General features: G+C 39.0%; 1 protein-coding gene across 5 annotated transcripts in view; it reads left to right on the top strand.

Moving 5' to 3' along the window:
- Nucleotides 1–20,906, top strand: part of LOC134225007 (uncharacterized) — a 161,006-nt gene that overhangs the window by 130,187 nt on the left and 9,913 nt on the right. For all 5 annotated transcript variants that reach the window (XM_062704737.1, XM_062704736.1, XM_062704734.1 and 2 more), the window contains exon 3: nt 7,915–8,095. In XM_062704737.1, coding sequence (XP_062560721.1) covers nt 7,915–8,095 — 181 coding nt within the window. The remainder of the gene's footprint in view (nt 1–7,914; nt 8,096–20,906) is intronic.

Raw genomic sequence — 20,906 nt, 5'->3', positions numbered from 1 at the left:
TTTCTCGTTTCTCATTTTTCATTTGTCATTCCCCATTTGTTATTTCTCATTCCTCATTTTTCATTTCTCATTTTCGATTTCACATTTCTCATTTCTCAATCCTAAATTCTCATTAGTTATTTCTCATTATACAGTATTTTGCTCTCGATAATGGCGGCCGAGTGAGTGCCTTTTTGACATTCAAGAGGTAGAAAATATTTACTTTTTTTAATCAATGTAGACCTTGATTCTTTGGAAAACATTGGCACTCATCTGGTATCAACAAACAAACGATTGTCAAATATTTCCCATTGTGTACATTCAAGGATTTGGTAATTTTCTTATGCACTTTTTGAAATAATTTTATTATATTTTTAGGATAACTGCAAGTTTACAAGCAATCTTCTGCTTTATAAGAGATACTTTTGGCCCAAGAATTACAAAGCTCCATTTCAGAGCGAGTCCGGCAGCAAACCCTAGACTGTTGATTTAGAGCCAACGGCAGTCTGTGGAGTGGGTCCTTAACACCTCTTCTGGGATTCCGGGTCTTAGGACGTTCGGACGCCAGAGAATTTTGGATCATGGGAACATATCTAGCAAACTGGGTCCTAAAATGAAGAACCGATATTCGATTTTATTTCAGGGAACGATGAAGTTAATCATCCTGAATGCGTCAGTTTTTCTTTTGACTCAAAAATTGAAAGGAACATTGTTTAATTTAAAATTTGAAAATAGATGAAAAATGCTTCCTCGACATTTTCGGTCTTGTTTGACGTAAGGATTCAAACGCACTAGCAAAACACCGCAGGGCACTTGACTCAACCTTTGACAGTTAATATATGGGCCTGACGTTTTGGGCTGATGGTTGACTCGTTCTGAAATGTTGCACAGGCCAATATTTGCCTCAAAATATATTAAACATAAAAATATTATTTTTACTGATTTAGACTTTCACCAGATTTTTTATATCATCGGTTCAAGTATTCTTGACCGATGCACTATCGTTTGCAACTATAAACGAGGTTGGGCTTTAGGACCCAATTAAATCTTCCGAATACGCGGGTTACTACCACTGATCACCTGCACTTCAGCTGCACGCGAACTTTATTCTGAATGACCCCTTCGAGGCTACGTTGGCCACAATATCTCAAAAGTTTTCCGGTCGGAACTTTGAAAAAAAAACTCTTCACAGCTCAACTCAACCGTCACCAAAATGTGCTTTTCTTTGGCCAAAAATGCTTATTCTCCTTTTGTGATGCTTCTCGAACGGCTTACCAAGCGTCCAGCAACGTCTTCCCCCAAAACCAACCATTTCTTTTCTATTCTTTTATCCATCCAATTTACTGAATGGTGCGCCTAGCGACTGTCCCATGCGCATGTATAAAACGATCGTTAGAGTTACCAAGAGTCAAGCAAGATGAATAATTGCAAAGGATATAGTTTTTATACGTGATTTTTAGATAACCGCCATACCATTTGCTTCTAGGTTTTAAATAATACACTAGCTGATAGTTTACAATTATTAATAAAAATGCCAAATAGGCTCAATTTCCTAGTTTCCAAGTTATCACGACACTGGCTGCATGTATGTTTCGTTTCAGAATACTAAACTTGTATTAGACATATGTAGCGATTCGAAATAATATTAACAGTCTTGGCAACAGTTCGAAATCAAAGCAACAATTACTTTTCAGAGTTTTCTATTGTTTATTTGTCCGAAAATGTGTATATTAAAGTTAAGTGAATCCCTTTACAAATATCAGCAAAAATGAGTCGAAAACCAGACGCATCATTAACATAAAGGAAATATTCGACATTTTGTATTTTGATTGATACCGGATGAGTGCCAATGTTTTTCAATGAATCAAGGCCTACATTGATTAAAATATGTAAATATTTTCTACCTCATGAATGTCAAAAAGGCACTCACTCGGCCGCCATTATCGAGCGCAAAATACTGGATTCATTTCTCTTTCTTTATTTCTCATTCTTTAATTCTACTTAAACTTTATCCATTCTCCTTCTTCTTTCTTTTTTCTCCTTTCTGATTTCTTACTTCTACTTACTAATTTCTCATTCTTATATCGGATTCCTAAGTTTTAATTTTTCATTTCCATTTCTCATATTTCATTTTATTTTCCCATTTTTCATTTTTTATTTCCCATTTCTCATTTCTCATTTTTATTCCTTATTTTTTCTTTCTCCTTTTCCTATCTCCTTTGTTCTTCCTCCCTACACCTTCCTCATTTCCCATTTCTCATTTCTTATTTCTCACTCCTCATTTCTCACTCCCATATCTTAATTCTCCTTTCCCATTTAAATTTTAATTTTTTTTTTATTGTAAGGGGGGGCGGAATGTGTTTGTTTGAAGAACGCTCTCTTCAAATAATGAAGGAATCGTTTGAGCCACTACAAATTTGCAAATAATTCGACAGCCGAGATCTCAGTAGAATTTGTTATCGAAATCCGGTACCGTGGGTGTCCGAAATCCGTAAATCACCTAAGTCCGTCCACCTAATATATGGATATCAATAAATTAAACGGGGTTTGATAAGTTATAATTTATAAATAATTGGTCTTGTCCTTTACATATAATTGACAGTAAGATTTTTGGCAATTGAAATGGAAAGTAGGCCTGAGTGACTGTAATCAAATTGAAAATCGCAATGAATAATGAAAGATCAGCAGAATATAGATGGAAGTGATCGCTTCCCATTGTACGTATTGAACTATTTCTAGTGGTAGTCTCCTGTACCTGTATCAACGACAATTTCGCATTTGATTCCAATTTTTTGAAGAATTTTATATTTAGTGAAGTGCTTACTTGTTCGGATTTCGATTCTTTATGTAGTTTTTTGCTGAGGCTTCGTCAATATTCGGAAACACAGTTTTTACATTCTAGGCAATCACAAAGCTTTGTAATATATTTGTGTTAAACTCATTTTTGTATAAGATTTAGTAAGGTTCCAGGATCTGTTTTTCTGTTAACCGACAGTTGCTGTAGAAAAGCAACTTTGTATTTCCGGAAAGGTTCAAATCAAGTTTTCAAACATCGTAATGTGTGTGTTGTGTCAACTGTGTAAAGTGAGTCGTATTCCAAGTATCTTATTTAATTTTATAATGCTCTTGAAGCACTCTTATAGAGCAAACCATACAAAAGAAAATGTCATACTTAATTAAGATTCATATGCTTTGAAACCGAATAAATCTAATTAACCGCGTTTGCGAACCATTTTTGAATTCAATTGGAATTCAAATCCTCAACATTAAGCTTAGTTGCGAAAAAAACGCACTCTTCACTCAAGACGTCTGCAATCTGAATAGCTTTCGGCTACTGTTCTTAATGTCGAATTCGTTTTTAAACCTGGGTCAGTGCCAACCCGAACCCTGAATAAAAAAACATTTTCAGTTCCATCTGTCATTGGATATGTTGGTGTGCGTAGCATCGTGTTTGTTTTGATTCGAAACATATGATCCAGGACATCCAGTGCAAAGGCAGTGCGTTGGCCTTGACTAATCAGATCATGATAAATAAATATGTTTAAGTACGTGTACTGATTTTTGCGGATAGTGAAATTTACTTTTGGGTGGATATAAATAGGGAAACTGCTCCTGTAATTCATCTCATAGCTCGGATATTCATCCCATCGAAAACAAAGCAATGGAAAGGAATTTGGATTGTTTATTATTTTTGTGATTTTTCTCAGCAGTGAGCACGCATGTTGACAAAAAGAGGCGACGAAATTGGTGCTGCATTTCTTTGTTTTCCGATGCGATGAATATATGTTCAGTGAGATGGAGATCGGAACAGTTCCCCTATTTAATTATTACAATAATCCCGTGCATATTTTTATACCAAGAATTCCGTATAGAATTCATGTAAAAGAGATTTTCAATTTTACAAAAATTCATCTATTTCTGCAAAAGTGTTTTTTTCGGAGAACACTCAGAAGCATGTAATAAAAATTCTTCAGGATTCGCTAATTTTTTTCCTCGCTACCTCTCCTGATAAAGGTAGCCCTCACACCTCGGGAAAATTTTCTGCCGGATTTTGGGCCCCGTGCATTTTCAATTTTCAAGAATCTCCTGGAGGAATTGCTCAAGGTACTTCCGAAGGCATTTATGTACGAGACTTGCGGAGCAACTCCTGAAGGAAACTTCGAGTAAAGTCCTGTATTCCAGAAGGATTTCCTGAAGGAATTATATTGTAGGAATTTCCAAATTAATTCCTGGAACAGTAGTCAAAGATATTCCTAGAAGAATTTCCAAAGGAATTCATCTCGAAAGGATCCCTTGGAAAAAAAATGGAGGAATGCCAGAAAGATATCGCCAAAAATTCAAGAAAGAATTACTGAACGAATTTCTGAAGTAATTTCTGGCAGAATTCTCGAAGAAAATTCTGAAACCCACGAAAGAGTTTTTGGAAGAATTTCAAAAGAAATTCTGCATAAAAAATAATTCTATTCGGTATTCCTCAAATATATTTTTCTGATAATTCTTAGCGGATTTTGTGAACGGGTTTCAAGGGGAATTCCCAAACTACATAATTCTATCCACCGACCTAATTTAGGACACCATCTGTCAGGAAAACCTGAATGAACTTATGAATACATAATTTCCCTAACATTTTTTTTTATTGAATCTAGACAACAGTACCGGATTAATTTCATTTAAAACTACAATAACAAATATCACAAAACTCCCGGAAAAAAAGATTTTCAGCGCGCATTTTATTTTAATAAACAGACACTTTCGTTTCTCCCTTCTGCTTGTTTATTCCGCCCAGTCCCACCCACCCACGTGGTTTTGACAGTTGATGTACAGATGTATTGGTGAACCCGGTGCGAAACCGTGAAACAACACAGTGCGAACCCGGCAGCTTTGGGGTTGGAACTAGTGCGAACCTAGTTCCAACCTGAGCGAATAAAAAAACACTTTGACAGCACTTAGGTTGGAACTGGTTCCAACCTAGGTTGGAACTTTTTAAAAACGAATTCGACATAAGTTAAGATTACCCACAGTCACTGTTTGTCTACTGTGCAACGATAACATCAAGGGAAGAAAGGCACGCTTTTCGCAAATACCTTTCAGCGTTTGTTTGCATCTGCATCTCACCTGCTGCCTCATGTGTGCGCATTGCACATTCTCAATATACGCTGAAAAGAATCGCATGAAAGAGCCAATCCAAACAAAAATCACACCTTCTTCATTGAAATCGTTGTTGCGAAAATAAGAAAAACCCGACACCTTTTTGTCACCTGTGTGTGGGCAGACAGAAGAAGTTCACCAGCTCGTTCAACAAGGAAGACACATGTACGGAAGGGTGGATGATCACGAAAGAAGGAAGCGCAAGTTTACAACACTTGGGCTTTTGAAATATTTACACTCATTCATATCCCGGCTTTTCTACTCGATCGTTTACCTGTGGCCTAGTAGGACCTAATATAGTACCCGCTCCGCTCGGTGGTGGTTGCCACTTGAAGATATTATGTAAGAAGAATGCCGATGTGTAAAAGGACTCGGGCGGAACAAAACGAGTCTCGTCTTTCAGACGGATAGCAGCAGCCAGTAGTGGCACCAACATTGCTCTGTCCTCCTGTGGAGATAAGAGAAGACGATGCTCCCCCGCGGCGATTTCAAGACATGTACATCGGAAGAAGGCAAAGCAATTAGCTTCCTCGTAGAGCTTATTACCTCCTACGTAGTTTTGGCCATAGTCGGAGTCAACAAGAGTTTAAAAATCGTAAAAGGTATATGAGTTTTCTAGGGTAAAATTAAAAGCATAAAGTAGAACAGTGGCAAAATCCTAAAAAATATCCATCCCCACATTTATGTTTTTCATTTGATCACGGGGTATCAACCCTGTCTTTGGGTAGTCAGCTGAATCTAAGGCTAAGTGGCCATTAGCTTGTGGCAATTTTGCTAACTCTTCTTCATTAGAAAGTCGCTAATTGGGGAGGTGTCCTAATTGATAGACAAACGTCTGGTCAAATTTGTGTCATAAGCCGACGATAAACACCTTTCGAGTGCCGCACATTGACATAACTTCGGCGTTGCATTTGCACTCGAGCGAGCGAACGACATTCGCTAACATGGAAGTAAACATTCTACAACAATTAGCGAATGGTTTTTGTTTTGATGTTGATGAGAAGCATCACGCCACGCACTGTTACCGATTCCAAAATAAATATTTTTTTAGACCCCCAGAATCGAACGACTCTGTGGGTGGTTGTCGGTGTCGTCACTGGTCGGAACATCTTTTGCTGGGTGGGACTGGGTAGGCTAAGAGCGAAATGTTATTGCAAAATCCATGCGATTTGACAATTTTGTACCCAAGTATGTTTGAGAAGAACCAAGGGAACTGCAGCGACAATCTTTCTCTGTAGTTTATAACCTATTTTGTTGAATTCGAGAATAAGGAGTTTTTTCAACATCCCTCCAGATAATAATTCGTTCAAGTACATATTAGCGAAGACCACATTATCCACATTGATAAAGTGGTCTTCGATATTAGGTAACTCCCACTTACTCAACATGGTGAATTTTGAAATTAGTTTCCTACCTTAGAAGGAACTTCTTTTTTATCTTTATTATCTGAGGGAGGCTGGCTCGTCTCTTTGCGAAGAAACTGATCAAAGTAGCCAAGGGCTTCATCCAATAGAGGAGAGTTCGATGGACATTCAGATTTCAGAACTACTGTAGATAATAGCAGATGAAGTTTCAAAACTCATTTTCCATGCAAAACTTTAAAAAATCTAATAAATTCAAACATTCTGCGATTTGGTTCAAATTTTGCAGAGTCATTCCTCATTCAATGAGTTAATGTAAAACGATTCAGATCAATGAAAAAATAATTTAATTTTGAGCAATCAGCTTACATGTAAATTCTTAATGCGGGTACATTCAATATGGGACATGGTTGGTTTGGTATTTTTTCACATTTCTCCCGCACAAAGTATCATTTTTTTATTTTGTTATGAGGAAGTACGATAAAGTTGAATACTATTCACGGAGTTAACTCGAAAGTGACGAAAACCAAAATGGGACTGATATGCGAGTAGCGGCAGTACAGATGAAACATCAAATTCTGAATTGAAGAAAACCTTAAAAGAGGCATAACGATATTTACAATTGGCTGATGATGTAAATTCCAAAGCGAAAGACATTTGGAAAGCGAACGGCAGTATATTAGCACATCTTGACGATTCGAATTAGCCCTTAATTTAAACTTATTATCACAAATAAAAAACAAACAAATCTGAAAAGAAACCACACAGAAATAACGAAACGCTAAAATTGTAAGCCTTTTCTATGAAACATTGGAAACATCAGACGACGACCGTAGTAACTCTTGGCTGGGCTCGATCCATATTGCAGTGAGTGTTGCGTTATTTATGGACGGTGACCAAGAAGACTCGAGAATTCACACTGATTCAATCAGAACCGATACTTGGAATAATCCATGCGAGTTCCAAGAAATGACCAAGTAGAATAAAGCTCCTATCTAAATAATAAAAGTACATAAATTTCCACAAATCAACCGGTTGGAACCACTTGGCGAGGCGTCATTCGCAGACTTTCGAATCAAACCGAAACAACTGTCGAATCACGATCGTTCCGGTTGCCATGTGGGTTCGAACTTGAAAATGCAGATTCTCCCAGTAATATCGCAATTAGCATAAAACAAACGGTCGCCGCTGACTAGCAGTGGATGCTGCTGCTCATCTCCGGACGGCGCAACATGGCAGCGCGAGTTGGTGTTCTCTTCTTCGCGGGGAGAAGTCTTTAGTCTTTCTTAGATCAACAATCGCGGACTGCGTCAAGGCGAGACTGCGTGACGTCCAGTCGCATAGGATGCTCTATTTGATTAAAACGCGGTACTATTGCACGATTATTAGCGCTGATGTTTGCGTTTTTTCTCTTCTTTTCCCCTAGATGAACGTCAGTCAGCAAGAATATGAAACCAAATATCGAGAGTACCTGGAACGAGTCAATCGACGAAGCAGCCTCCGGAGGTTGCTGAACCACGAAAACATTGAGACTGATGAGTACGACTACGAGGATAGCGAGGCTGGACTTTCGGAGCAGCGCTTTCTCTACAGTTTCCCGAATTCAGGTGAGTTTCGAAATATGTAGAAGTGTCCTTCACGATATAAAAAAATCTTTGAATTTCGGTGGGATAATCGTATTTTCACGGAAAGGACATTTAAAATATCACGAGAAATTCGATTTTAATAGTTTTTTTTAAGTACTCTGTATTTCCACTAGAAATTCTTTTGAAGTTTAACAAAGAGTTCTTATTTTTACCTGACTAAGCTCTTTCTTAACTGCACCAATAAAATCTTTTAATTTTTACTGGAAATTCGTTTTATCGGATTTTTATCGGGTATTCGATTTTCCACCCAAATTTTGAAAATTAGTATGAATGGAAATTCTCTGATCGATTAAAAGACATCCTAAGAAACGTATTATTTTTGCAAAACCGGTTGAAATCGTCTAATTCGCATTCCGTAACCCCTTCGCCACGGTCCTCAACAGGGGGAAAAGTTCTTTAGGACTCCTATGGCAATGCAGTTAAACATCCATGAGTTGATATTGAAGGGACCATTGACTCATGAAAATATAGAGATGTGGAATAGAAAATCCTTTGGAAACTGTTTAAAGGGACCATCACAGGAACCCAAAAAATATTTTTCAATATGCATAATTTGCTTCCATGAGTCGATATCACATCGAATCCGATCATCTTGTCCATCAGCCTATACTCTACACATTGTAATACAGCTGCACGGGAAAAAATAAGTAGTGCTCTTGTTAATAAACAGAAAAACATATAATTTGTTGATGGCAATATAGTTGCCACTGCCTTATAAAGGGTTAACAATTCATTCTTAGAAAACTCTAAATTATTAAAATAATTCAAGGGGTAATTCCTGAATGAATTTGCGATGAAACTCCTGAAGAAATATCCGACTTTCTTAAATTTCTCCAAGAATTCCTTTGGACATTCCCCCAAAATTTCTTCAGGAATTCCTTTACAAGTTTCTTTGGAAATCCCTTTGTTTACTAAAATATTTCTGCAGTAATTGCTTCGAAAATTCCTTTGCAAATTCATTCATGGACTACTTCGGAAATTCATTTGGAAATTCTTTTGGAAATTTCCGAAGTTTATTGGGCGCCCTTCAAAAATTTCTTTTGGAACTCCATCGTGAATTTCTTTAGCAATATATTTTGAAATCCTTTGTAATTTTTTTTAAAGGGTTTCTTCGGCAATTTCTTTAGATTTTTTTTCCAGAGATTCCTTCAGGGATACATTCGGAAATTATTTCAGGAAATTCTGAAGGAGATTCCTCCAGGTATTCCTTTGCAAATTTCTTTAGTATAAAAATTCCTCCAGACATTGCATCATAAATTCCTTTAACCTTTTCAGGCCCACGGAGTCATATATGACCCCAACAGAAAAATGGATATATAAACGATGAATAAAAGTGAACCTCTTCAGCAAAATTGATTGAAATTAACTTCCCTATCAGAGAAAAATATCAGGTACGGTCGATAAAGGCCCTACGACAACCTAGAACGTCATAAACAGCGGCAGCGGATTGTATTGTTTCAAAATAAGGTTTTATTCAAATGTATCCATAGAGTCACTGTGATGTACTATAAACTATTTTTTAAGTTTCTTGGACGACCAGGCCATCCAAACATTGAATAAGTTTAGGACTTGAAATCTACAGCTGCAAGAAAATCGTTTTTCAGTACTGAAAGTTTCAATATGCATTCAATTACAGTGAAACCTCCATGAGTCGATATTGAAGGGACCATCGACTCATAGAAAAATCGAGATGTGGAGTAGCAAAACCTTGGAAAGCTCTTTGAAGGGACCATCACAGTAACCCAGAAAATATTTTTTAGTATGGAATAATTTGCTTCCACGAGTCGATATCGAGTCATAGAACATCGACTCATGGAGGTTTGACTGTATATCCATTTCACCTCCCGGGAGGAAATCCAAAGTGTCCTTGAGTTCGGGACTTGAGATCTACAGCTGCTTAGAAGCTCTTTTCGATACTCAAAGCTTCAATATCCGTTCAATTATATCCATTGCACCTCTCGGGAGGTCAACGGATATCGTAAGATAGTTTTAAGATATTCTGGGCAATCCAAACTATCTTTGAATTCGGGACTTAGAAGCTCTTTTCGGTACGCAAAGCTTTAATAACCGTTCAATTATATCCATTACACCTCCCGGGAGGTCAAAGGATATGATAAGATATTTATGAGATATTTTGGGCAATCCGAAATGTCATTAAATTCGGAACTTAACAGATCTACAGCTGCTTAGAAGCTCTTTTCGGTACTCAAAGCTTCAATATTCGTTCAATTACAGCCATTGACCTCCCTACGGATATGGTAAGATAGTTATGAGATATTTATGGCAATTCAAAATGTCATTGAGTTAGGGACTTCAGATCTACAGCTGTTTAGAAGTTCTTTTCGTTATTCGAAGCTTCAATATGAATTCTATTATATTTATTGCACTTCTCGGGAGGTTAACGGATATCGTAAAATCGGGATTTGAAATCTACAGCTGAGATCGGGATTTGAGATCTACAGCTGCAAAAAAATCTTTAGAAATGTTGGTGCTGGTATAAGTATTCAACTGTAATAATCAAATACATACACACTTAGAATATTTTACAGTAGAGTAGAGTGGGGCAAGAGTGCGCGTGGGGTAAGAGTACGTTTTCGATTTTTTGAAGTAATAAAAAAAGATAAACTAGCAGCACTGCATCAGTTTGACAGGTATTCTGGCCAACTATTATCATGTGTAATTGTACATGATTTGAATAAACATCAAGGGAGATATGGAGTTAGATAATTTTTTGATCATTTTGCTAAAAATAATTGGGTTTCCGCAACTAGTATTTCATTACCATATATACGTTCAATCAGGTGAACATTATACCATTTCGATAACCTATTGTATAGAGTACTTTATGGTGCAGAACACCAATCCGGTTGGTTTTCCAAGAAGTCAAAACAATTACTTGAATAATTTTTGGAACTGTGGGGTAAAAGTACGCAGGAAGCGGTGGGGCAAGAGTACGCATATGAATCTTCAAGTTCTGATGTCAAACCCGTAACTCCGGCCGAAATAAGACTTCTTCCAAAGCGTAAAGATCCACAACTAAGAAAAAAGGGACAGAATTCGAAATTATTTTAAGTTTTTAGGATAAGTTGAAGTAATTCGGTGTTAGAAAGGACTTAGCGAACCAAGCACTGAAGCGAAATAATGAAATTGTATTAGGACTTGTTGTACACCTAAACATAGTACGAAAACATAATTTCATCTAAATGAAAATTTCATTTAATCAAAATAAACATTAATAAATTACGCAACGTTTATCTGGGAGGGGTTGCGAGATGTATGACGATCCATATAATTTTTAGAGGATCCATATAAATAATGTAAGAAAGGGGGGGGGTGATGAAATAGCCAAATTTTACGTTACGTGATTGGTGGACTTTCTTTAAGGAAAATGCCTTTGTATACGCCACGCGAAACCTGATATATATTTTTACCTCTGTAGCTTTTTTTGTATATACAAAAAACAATGTTTTTTCGTTTGAAAGTGCACATTTTTAGGACCCCCTCCCCCTTTAAGAGTTACGTAATCTTTAAACATTCCCTAATATATGCTCATAAAACATCAATTAAATGTTATTAACTATTATTTGTGTTAATATATACTTAAAGCACATGATTGGATAAATGCGTACTCTTACCCCACCCGATGCGCACTTTTACCCCACCGGTGGGGTAAGAGTGCGTTTTTCACTTGTCTTGCAATTAGGGTTCTACTAAAACGAATCTCAATAATTTCAATATTTTTTCCACTGGGTAACATAAAGGAAGAGTATATGAATCGTCGACACTGATTTGATATGCAGAAGCTTGCTTCATAAGGGCCACATGATCGATTGAAAACTAAGTGCGTACTCTTGCCCCACTCTACTCTATACGGTAATTTTTTACCGAACTTTCAACAGCTGAACGTACGGTAATCAGTTCGATAAATGAAACAATTACAGATCGTTCGGTACTTTTATTTTGTGATGATCTGTCAAAAAGTACCGTACAGTTCGGTAATATGAAAAGTGAAATTACCGAACGTTTCGGTTCTCTTTTCTTTTTGAATTAGTTTAAATATATGTATTTTTTATGCTTTCAAAGGTTATCAAATAAAACAACTTGTAGTTTCAAAACATGATTTTTTTAATTGTTGTCTTTATTTATCATTTAATGTAACAAGAATCAAGCACGGCTTCTGTATAGGGAACAACCAAAACACATTTCACGCCATTGAGCTTGGGAAGAATATTTTTGCTTACGTGTAAATAGGTTGAAAAAATGTAGAAGACGCATAACTTTTGTAGAAGAACTGCATTGCCAAAATAAGAAACTGAAAAATACAATTGTATTGATGAACGAATTAAACGATCAAGAACGAAATATACCTGTTTTTATTCCGATAAAAGTGGTCGACTGTTCTTAATGTTTCGAAGCAACCTCTAGCTTCTGATTGAACAAAAATGTTTTTGACCGAGATTTTGACAGTTTGACAGATTAGCACTTTACCGAAATTCTGTAATACCTAATTGGCTTTGCAGTATGTTCGGTACAAAATTTACCATGTACGGCAATACTTCGATTTTACAGAACGAACTGTAAGTATAAATACCGAACACTATCAAATCATTTTGAAATTACAATTTGTTCGGCAAAATGTTACCGATTTCCGGTAAAATTATTCTCGTTAACCGAACATACTGTAATTTTTTGTGTTTACCGTAGTTTTTCGTCAAAACAATTACCGAACAGCGAAATCTATTTTAAGTGTGTATAGTAACTTTGAGAAAATTTTAAATGTTGGTGCCGGTATATTAGAGCTGAGTGAGTGACAGATACCCAAAGTTACCATTAGCTCTATATTTTCGGCAATATTAAGCTATATAAGTCAGGCTCTTTAAGCCAGTATAAAGCATGTTTGCACTGTGACAGCGTTATAGTTTCACGTACGGATTTTTTAAATGCTTACGGTTAGCTGGAAAATCCCGGCAAACTCCTTCAAAGTTATTTATCTAAAATTGAATGATTTTATCTGTATTTCTTTACACTAAATTGTTCACAAAAATGATATAAATCTTAATGAATCGTTATCACAGTTCATGTAAAGTATGATATCAACGCAATGATATACTTTGACAAAGTATTTCGAATATGAACATCGCTACATCTTTACCACTAAATAAATTGCAATAACGATATGAATATTCATGAAATGTTATCAGATTTCTGATGAAGTACGATCTCAACGGTATGATACATTATGACAACGAATTTTACTGTTAAACATCGCTGCACCTTCACCACTTTTTAGTTCAACGATGCATATCGTTTCATACCAAAACATCGATGGACATTTTGCGGTTTGTTTATATCCCAGAAATGAAGATTAAGAAATTTTCTGAAAAATGATTTGAACGAATGTTGACTGGAACGACATTCGTGTTTCAAATATAAAAGCCATGATATAGATCCATTATGAAAATTAACCGCAGTTGACGTTTTATATGTTTGCATTTAAGTAAATAAGATGAATATGAAAATGGTGTAAAGTGGAAAATAATTTCTCTATATGCACGTGATATTCGAATGAAAATTTCAAAACTTAGAATGTTAATGCAATTTAGCTACTTACAGTCATCACTTCATTGTGGGCTAATGGTTAAGTTCTCTGGGTTCTCTTTATAACATCATCACTTCAGGTTCGATTTAATCGGGAGCAAATTAATAGAAAAAATGTAAAAGTGAACCTCTGAAGAACCATTTTTTTGTTTTTGTTGATAATTTTGACAGGTCGATAAAGTAGAAGTGTGAAGAAATATGTCTTTTTGGCGGTATCCACGGTTAGATGACTTTACCCATTAATAGGTACTATGTTATTGTTGATATTATCCCCACCGTGAAAAATTCACCCATTTTCTTGAAAAAGTGCCACTACCCATTTTAATGAGTAGTGGCGCTTTTTAAAGAAAATGGGTGAATTTTTCACGGTGGGAATAATATCAACAATAACATAGTACCCATTAATGGGTAAAGTCATCTAACAGTGTCAACTGATATCGATATTTTGGAAAAGATCGATAACAATTTTCCGTGTTTTGACTTTTGACTAATTCAAAATTCTTCGTGGAATGGCATCGATCGCTATCGACGGTTGATATGAAAACCTTTAAAGATCTAAATGAAGAATTTTAAAAGAAAATTGAAGAAATGGTTGGTCGGGATGTACTGCTGTGCATGTAGATCGCATGTTCTGAACTCAAAGACGAGTTTGATGACCCAGGATATCCCAAAATCATCTAACCATGTCCCTTGGTATTCAAGAATTTACTATGGACGTCGAGCGACAAGAACACGCCAAGTATTTATCGATTATTGATTATCTTAGAGATGCGTATTTCCAAGTACCGCTCAAAGGATAAGTAAGTTCCGGTTTAAAGTGTGTCCAATTGGTGTACATAGGTGTATATAACACTCCAGATGAATTTAAGCCATAAAAAATTTTAAATATCAATTTGAGAACAGTTTTTTATGGCGTGATTAGCGTGAAAATTAGCGGGCAGCTCGTTAAGGTGATTATACAATCAAGCCATGTGGTGAATTTCAAATTCACCACACGTTTTTCTACTCCTATTATCAAAAGTTCAAAACCAGCGTAATATTTGTTGTACAATGCTGAAATTAAAGTCGATTGTTTAGTATGAGTAATCAAACGATCTACAAATGTTGCGATCCCCATGGGCGTTGTTGTTCTTTCAATTCGTGCTCTTGATAAATCACTAGAAAAAGCACGTGGTTTCCAAGATGGCCGATTTGTGGCTTTGTTGTATAACCACCTTAACCAAGACGGACCTCTGCCTCTCCAACCTAACCCAAAAACTCCAACGAATTCCGCATGAACTCGTGGCAAGTGCAGAGGTATATTCGGCTTGCAGTGGGCGAGTGATTGCATCATCATTTCCTCCCCCTTCCCTACATTTACTTGCATTCTGACGTGGCAGTCGCCAGTATGACCTAACAAATGAGATTTCCAGTACTTGTACATTGAAGATGTGTGCTAGTCCCAAGCAAACATCTGTTGGTTCCCTGTGCAACAACAGCTGATCTGGTCATAATGGAGTAGCAACTACGAGCAGTCAATCAAGCTCAAGCTCAAGCGTGATAAGCGTAAAAAATGCTCTGCCTTTCTTGTATATTTGGTTTTTGGATTTTTGACGAAAGTACTTTTTTTTTCAAGGGTCCCCCTTGGGAACGAAAGTGCAAAAAAAAAATATCACCCGTAATGTGTTTTCCAACTTCACTAAAAATGTAATGTGCCTTTTTTTATTTGTTTTACGTATTTATTGTTTAGCTTCGTCTGCCTTATAAAGGGTTAAAGGAATTCCCGATGGAAGTGCGTAAATGTGAATCCGTGATTTTCACGAGAGCATTTTTGGGAACCGCGAATATCGCGACAGAAAGAAATAATCCGCGACAAATCCGCGAGAGAATCGCGAAATCCGTGATTGTTGTAACAGCCTTGTATTTACCACATTGATTAAAATTCTCGGAACGGTAAGTGCAGTTGACCTCCGCAAATGTCAAATCAGAGACTTGCCCATAGGCAAATTGGCGCCCATAACCGCTCGCGGAAAACTGGATTGATTTTACGTTGAAGCGTTGATTTTAAGCGTTTATGTATCTCCTTCTGAATCGTTGGTGAGCACCGATACATGACTTGTTTCTTCTGTTTAAACCCCTTTTAAGCGGAATTTAATTTTTGATTAGCTATTTTTGAATAAACTTTCCAGTACAGTGATCGTTCGCTAATTGGGCGATTTGACCAGCGTTAAAGTTGTTCATTTTCTACTTGCAACAAAGGATTATTTTACGCACTAAAATTTAACGATTGCGCTAAAAGTGAAAATAAAACGATAACGCGGTTTTGACACATCACATTTTGATGTTTGACTACTACTTAGGGGCCATCCACAAAGTACGTCACGCTCTTAGGGGGGAGGGGGGGTTCCGAGCAGCGTGACGACTCATACAAAAATTTTAGAGGTTTAATACAAAAAGTGTGACGAAGGGGGGAGGGGGGGTCAAAAATCGCCGATTTTTGCGTGACGTACTTTATGGATCTTCCCTTATTAGGGTTTTGGTTTTGGTTTTATTTTTTCGTATAAGGGTTGATAGCCTTCAAAAATCAGGGCGACCGACACCGAGGCGACCAGGGTTAGCCTCCTGCATGGCCGATCTGCTAAAAAAATGCCTCCCGGAAACAGAAGGTGTTAGCCGGGCTCCTTATCCTCCTTGCTTCAATTCCCCCGAGACCACTACTTTGAGGTAGAGAGAGGGGGAGGGGTGCGGTGCTCATACACTTCTTCTAAAATTCCGGCCCTAGCTTAGGCTAATTCACCGACTAACTGTCTCGATCTCTCCTAGGCGATCGTGCTACCAATTTCCTGACTCCCTCCGGCATTAGCTCCGGCGCTTTCTTCTTCTTAAGCAGGTTGGCTGTTCGAGTGCCGAGGTCGGTCCGTCAATTCCGGGTGGCAGAAGACTTTTGGTTAATCAGCGCCCCGACGGCCTGAGGCCAAATACTGCTCACTGCACTGTTCGCTAGTTCCCCGAATTGGCGATTATTAGCTAATCCCATCTCCATCTGCGCCGCAGTTCCGACATTATTTACGTCACGACTCTGTTTACCGCATTCCACGTGTTTGTCTTGGGACACATTCGCTCTGCGATATTATCCGTCCTTGGAATAGGCATTCCTCTACTTAATTCCATAGAATACCACCTGCTCTGGAGTCTCCTCCACGTTGATACCCGCCGGACAGAAGGGTGACGACGCATAGCCACAGCTGTGCAAATATTGGCGAAAACAACCGTCTCCGACAGAAATTGTTTGAGGTAAAAGTTCACCTCTCAATGCTTCCTGTTGACCCACATCAACACATTGGGGATGAACCGTGGATTCACCTTCTATTTTCCGCATTTTCCCACTCTTGCTGCCACTTGACCATAGGGTCCAGTCTCACTGTCGTTCACGTATAATACTGCGGTTCCTCTCCGTTGGTAGCTCTCGATATCCTCTGCTAGGGTTATGCAGATTGAGATCATCCAGGCGATAACGCAGACTGCCTCCGACGAAATGATTCTGTAAGCACTCAATGCTCGGATGACCATCGGACGAAAAACGCTATTCAGCTTCCTGCCATTACGTTTCGTCTTGAGTGCAGCTTCGCAGGTTGAGACCTCGTACCTCAGTATTGAGGATGATACGACCGCCAGAAGACGCCTGCTGCTGCCTTTAGGACTACCGACGTACAGCATGATCCTTGCACTGATCATTTTAGCCGCTTTTTCGCAGGAATAGTCGACATTGGTGTTGAAATTTAACCGGTTGATCATCACTCCTAGATGATTCAAAGCCCACTGCATTCGCTGGATGATTCAGTAGCATCACTTCTGTTTTGTGGAAAGCAAGCTGCAGCTTGACTGCATTCATCCTGTTTTCAACTGCGTCGGTCTTCTCCACTACCAGCATTGCTACTTCTTTCAGCGACTTTCCGGTTATCGTTAGGACGCCATCATCTGTGAATTCGAAGATCTTCACGCCTTTGACCAACTTCGGCGTTAGCACCACGTTGTACCCACAGAGTTGGGCCGAGTATGGAGCCTTGCGGAACGCCCGCCGTTACCCTAATCGACGTCTGTCCTGAATTCGTTTTCTCCTAAGAATTCTACACAATTAGCGGCATTCCGTGCAGTACTACGGCGCTGGCCTCCCAACTGGCACTGTTAAACGTGTTTTGACGCCAATCGTTGCAACTGCGCAGAAACGATGGCCGCACCTCTTCTTCTTCTTAGACGGTCTCTCTGCAACTTCAACGACTGTCCTAATTGCATCCACCGTTGATCTGCATTTTCGCAATCCGAAATGATTTTCCTATAAGCCGATCTCGCTCTCCGTGAATGAATCGCCTGCTTTGAGCGTCCTTACAGCGGCACAATAGGAGTTAACTTTCTGAAATCAGTATGGCGAAAGGCATCTAAGGTTCGATTTCTCAAAATTAAGCACCCTAATCGAATGGTAGGCGTAGTAGCGGACACCATCCTTCATAACCGGTACCAAATAGTTTTTCATGAAAAGTTCCTAATTTTGAGAAAACCCGCGTTAGGTGGCTTTCCCCATACAAATTTCTGGTGTTTAACTTATGCTGGCTATTATGCGCATATACTATAGCGCCTGGATGTGACAGCGGCAGGTAGAAAATCAGCCACTGCCAATAATTCATTGCGGCAGCTGATTGTAACCGTTCGGCGGATTTCTCGAGGGTACAGCAAAAACTTGGTGGCTTAAGCGCCACTCCCGCGAACGAGAGACCACCAGTTCAATTTGTGTGTTTGCCAGACTAGTTGCTGACTCTTTCCCTCAGGGGACTCTCTCGAACGATAGCTGGCTCGAATGCTAAAACGAACGCAAAAATTCTCCCGCAGTACTTTGCTACTCTTTTTCCAAAGTAAACGCCTTGAGCTCACTCAATCCACGAAAGAGTAAATCGGACGATCTTGAACCTTTTCTTGAGAACAAACCTGAAAACGAAACGCAATAGACATGGAGTTTTCCAGCACCGTGAAACGTAGCAAAACTAAAACTCTAAACCAAAATTCTCAAAAAGGGAACAATTTGTATTTATTTCGCTCATTCGGGTTGGACTGTAATTTAGTTCGATACGGAATGGAAAATGATCTTGGCCATGTAAGAAGGAAAAGCTCACGTACCTGCGCAGGTTTTGTCTGATGCGACGTCTCGTTGACTAGCTGATCCGGTGATTGATTTCCGCCGGGAAGATGACGTCGTTTGTGCTCCGCAAACTGGAACCCGATGCCGGCGAGATGACGTAGCCACGAGCGCTGCTGTTTGAATACAGCGATGGAGGCTTGAACTCACGCAATAATGGCCGTATCCAGTGTTGTCCTACACTCAGTGCAAACAATTCTGCTTTTTGATTTTACTTCATCTAAACGATTGTATAGCCTTAACTAAGTAAGTTCAACTAATAGAAGGAAATTTGAATTTTCTAAATGTCATGTGAAACTGTCAAAAAAAGCACGCCAGAGCCACAGGAGCGCGCGCACTGAAAATACACTGGAGTGTTTTCACTGGAGTGTATTTTCAGCGCACGCGCTCCTGTGGCTTTGGCGTGCATTTTTTTGACAGTTTGACATGACATTTAGAAAATTCAAATATCCTTCTATTAGTTGAACTTACTTAGTTAAGGCTATGCAATCGTTTAGATGAAGTAAAATCAAAAAGCAGAATTGTTTGCACTGAGTGTAGGACAACACTGGCCTATCTATAGTTGCTGAGGGGAAGCCTCCGATTTCGGGCCGACGGCATCCGGATGACCTTTCTCTCTATTTGGCAGCCCACGTTTACCTACGATCTGGCTTCGCGTACCTTTCCGCTCTGATCGTGCGAGGCTAAAAATGGTACTTGCAACTATCGGTTCCAGTCCGGTCCTGCAAACTATAGTATCGATCCACGGGGAAATTTTCGTATATGGATCTAGCCGACGGTTGGTTGAATACCTTCGGGCATTCTGACGGGCGCTTTCGCTTCCCACCATTCCCACCCACCATATTGACCTTATGACAGTTTTGGTGAGTCAAGAATTGACAAGAATCGAGAGGTCTGGTTTTGTGTATCACTAACGAGAGGTTTCTAAGGAATTTAACCCGGATCTTTCGCCGAAAGCTTTCGAATGAACATCAATTTAGGCATTTCTGAGAACCTCGTGCACAGTTTCAGCAAGAATTACTCAAGGCATATGGGCCTGTATGATGTCTTATCCTCCGACGGTTTCCCCGGTTTTGGCATCAGCACCAGTTTCTGGATCTTCAACTTATCCGGAAATCTGCTAGACATTTAGTGCAGCACCATCCCGAACAAATCTGGAAAAGCCAGAATCGCAGTTTTTAGCCAAGTTTGAAATTCCATCCGTATCCGGAGCTTTCTTCATCTTCAAACCTTTCGCCACTGATGATTGCCCGTCAATGGAAATTTCCATACCTACAATCTTCGTACGAGTTACGTAGCCACGCCGTTGAATCGCGCTGCAGTAAAAGACCGTCCACAATGATCTGAATGAGCAAACTGTAACTTCTGGCGTTAGTCAGTCTGCTTACCCATTCTTAAAGTCGCCTCCGATGATTACCGGTATTCGGTCGATCAGCTACTCAGTGAGTGCGTCCTACATCCGGTTATACTGCTCCAGAGTTCACCTTGGGGGCGCGTAACAGCTACACACAAATATCCCATTAATTTGGCCCATGACACAGTTGCCGTTAGGGGCCGTACACATATTACGTAAGCACTTATGGGGGGAGGGGGGGTCGGTCAATATCTTACGCTCCATATACATAAAAAATCATTTGTATGAAGAAAATCTTACAAGGAGGGAGGGGGGGTCAAAAAACCCAGAAAAATTGCTTACGTAATAAGTGTACGACCCCTTATCAGAAGGGATCCGATACGGATCAGCAAAAATTGCCACGTCGCACTTTGCTTCTGTTGACGACTGCCACAACATTTGCTGTGCGGTGTCGCAATGAATAAGGATTAACTGGATGATCTCCATAAGCCCGCCATCGTCTTCTTGTATGCAGGGCATTGAAACCCGCTCGTCGTATGGTCGTTTCCGTCCTTCGGTTTGCACAGCAAGCATCTTGGTTGCTTCGTGCAGTCCCTATCAACGTGTCTTTCTTCACCACATTTCCTACATAGACCGGATCTGTCCGGACCTTT

This window comes from Armigeres subalbatus, chromosome 3, assembly GCF_024139115.2.
Source record: "Armigeres subalbatus isolate Guangzhou_Male chromosome 3, GZ_Asu_2, whole genome shotgun sequence".
Lineage (NCBI taxonomy): Eukaryota > Metazoa > Arthropoda > Insecta > Diptera > Culicidae > Armigeres > Armigeres subalbatus.
The sequence above is the reverse complement of the archived record's forward strand: the minus strand, read 5'-3'. Positions and strand labels throughout refer to the sequence as shown.